At 48.9% G+C, this 854-nt stretch overlaps 1 protein-coding gene across 1 annotated transcript; it reads left to right on the top strand.

The window, feature by feature from the left end:
• The first annotated feature begins 276 nt into the window (after positions 1 to 276).
• LOC112066001 (glycine cleavage system H protein, mitochondrial-like) lies at positions 277 to 828 on the top strand. The gene has a single exon (XM_024127964.3). It carries the CDS (start codon positions 304 to 306, stop codon positions 823 to 825), a length of 522 nt encoding a protein of 173 aa, XP_023983732.1. The 5' UTR covers positions 277 to 303; the 3' UTR covers positions 826 to 828.
• Positions 829 to 854: the final 26 nt, after the last annotated feature.

Consider the following 854-nt stretch of genomic DNA (forward strand, 5'->3'; position numbering starts at 1 on the left):
GAAGGTGGTATAGGTTATATAGCACTACATAGTTTTCAAAAGAAAGATGTTAATGTAAATATGCTGGTTTAGACAAGGTAGGGGACGTATATTATTGAAATGAGTGAGGTGTGGAACACTGTGTATCTAAATGACTCAGCTTGTGAAAAATTACAAAGTTTTCACAGACACATACACGGTATGACCCTGTGCATAAGAATCTTCACAAAGGGTTCCGGCCCGGGGCCGCCCCCTCCCCGCCCCGCCCCCTCCGGCCGGGGGTGCCCTAGATGCTGCGCGGAGACCCTCTGCACCCCTGCGAACATGGCGCTGCGAGTGGCGCGGGGCGTGCGGGCTGCGCTCTGCAGCCTGAGCGCCATGTCTGCGCCCAACGCGCCCTGCCCGCCACTGCACTGGGGACTGCGGGCGGGCGCCGTCCGGGCGCTGTGCACCGGCCCCGTTCTGCTGTCGGGTCGTAAATTCACAGACAAACATGAATGGGTAACAACAGAAAACGGTGTTGGAACAGTGGGAATCAGCAATTTTGCACAGGAAGCTTTGGGAGATGTTGTTTACTGTAGTCTGCCTGAAGTTGGGACAAAATTGAACAAACAAGAGGACTTTGGTGCTTTGGAAAGTGTGAAAGCTGCTAGTGAACTCTATTCTCCTCTATCAGGAGAAGTAACTGAAATTAATGAAGCTCTAGCAGAAAATCCAGGACTTGTCAACAAATCTTTTTATGAAGATGGTTGGCTGATCAAGATGTCACTCAGTAACCCTTCAGAACTAGATGAACTAATGAGTGAAGAAGCATATGAGAAATACATAAAATCTATTGAGGAGTGAAAATGGAACCCCTAAATAAACTAGTTTGA

The sequence above is a fragment of the Physeter macrocephalus genome, chromosome 14 (assembly GCF_002837175.3).
Source record: "Physeter macrocephalus isolate SW-GA chromosome 14, ASM283717v5, whole genome shotgun sequence".
NCBI classification, from domain to species: domain Eukaryota; kingdom Metazoa; phylum Chordata; class Mammalia; order Artiodactyla; family Physeteridae; genus Physeter; species Physeter macrocephalus.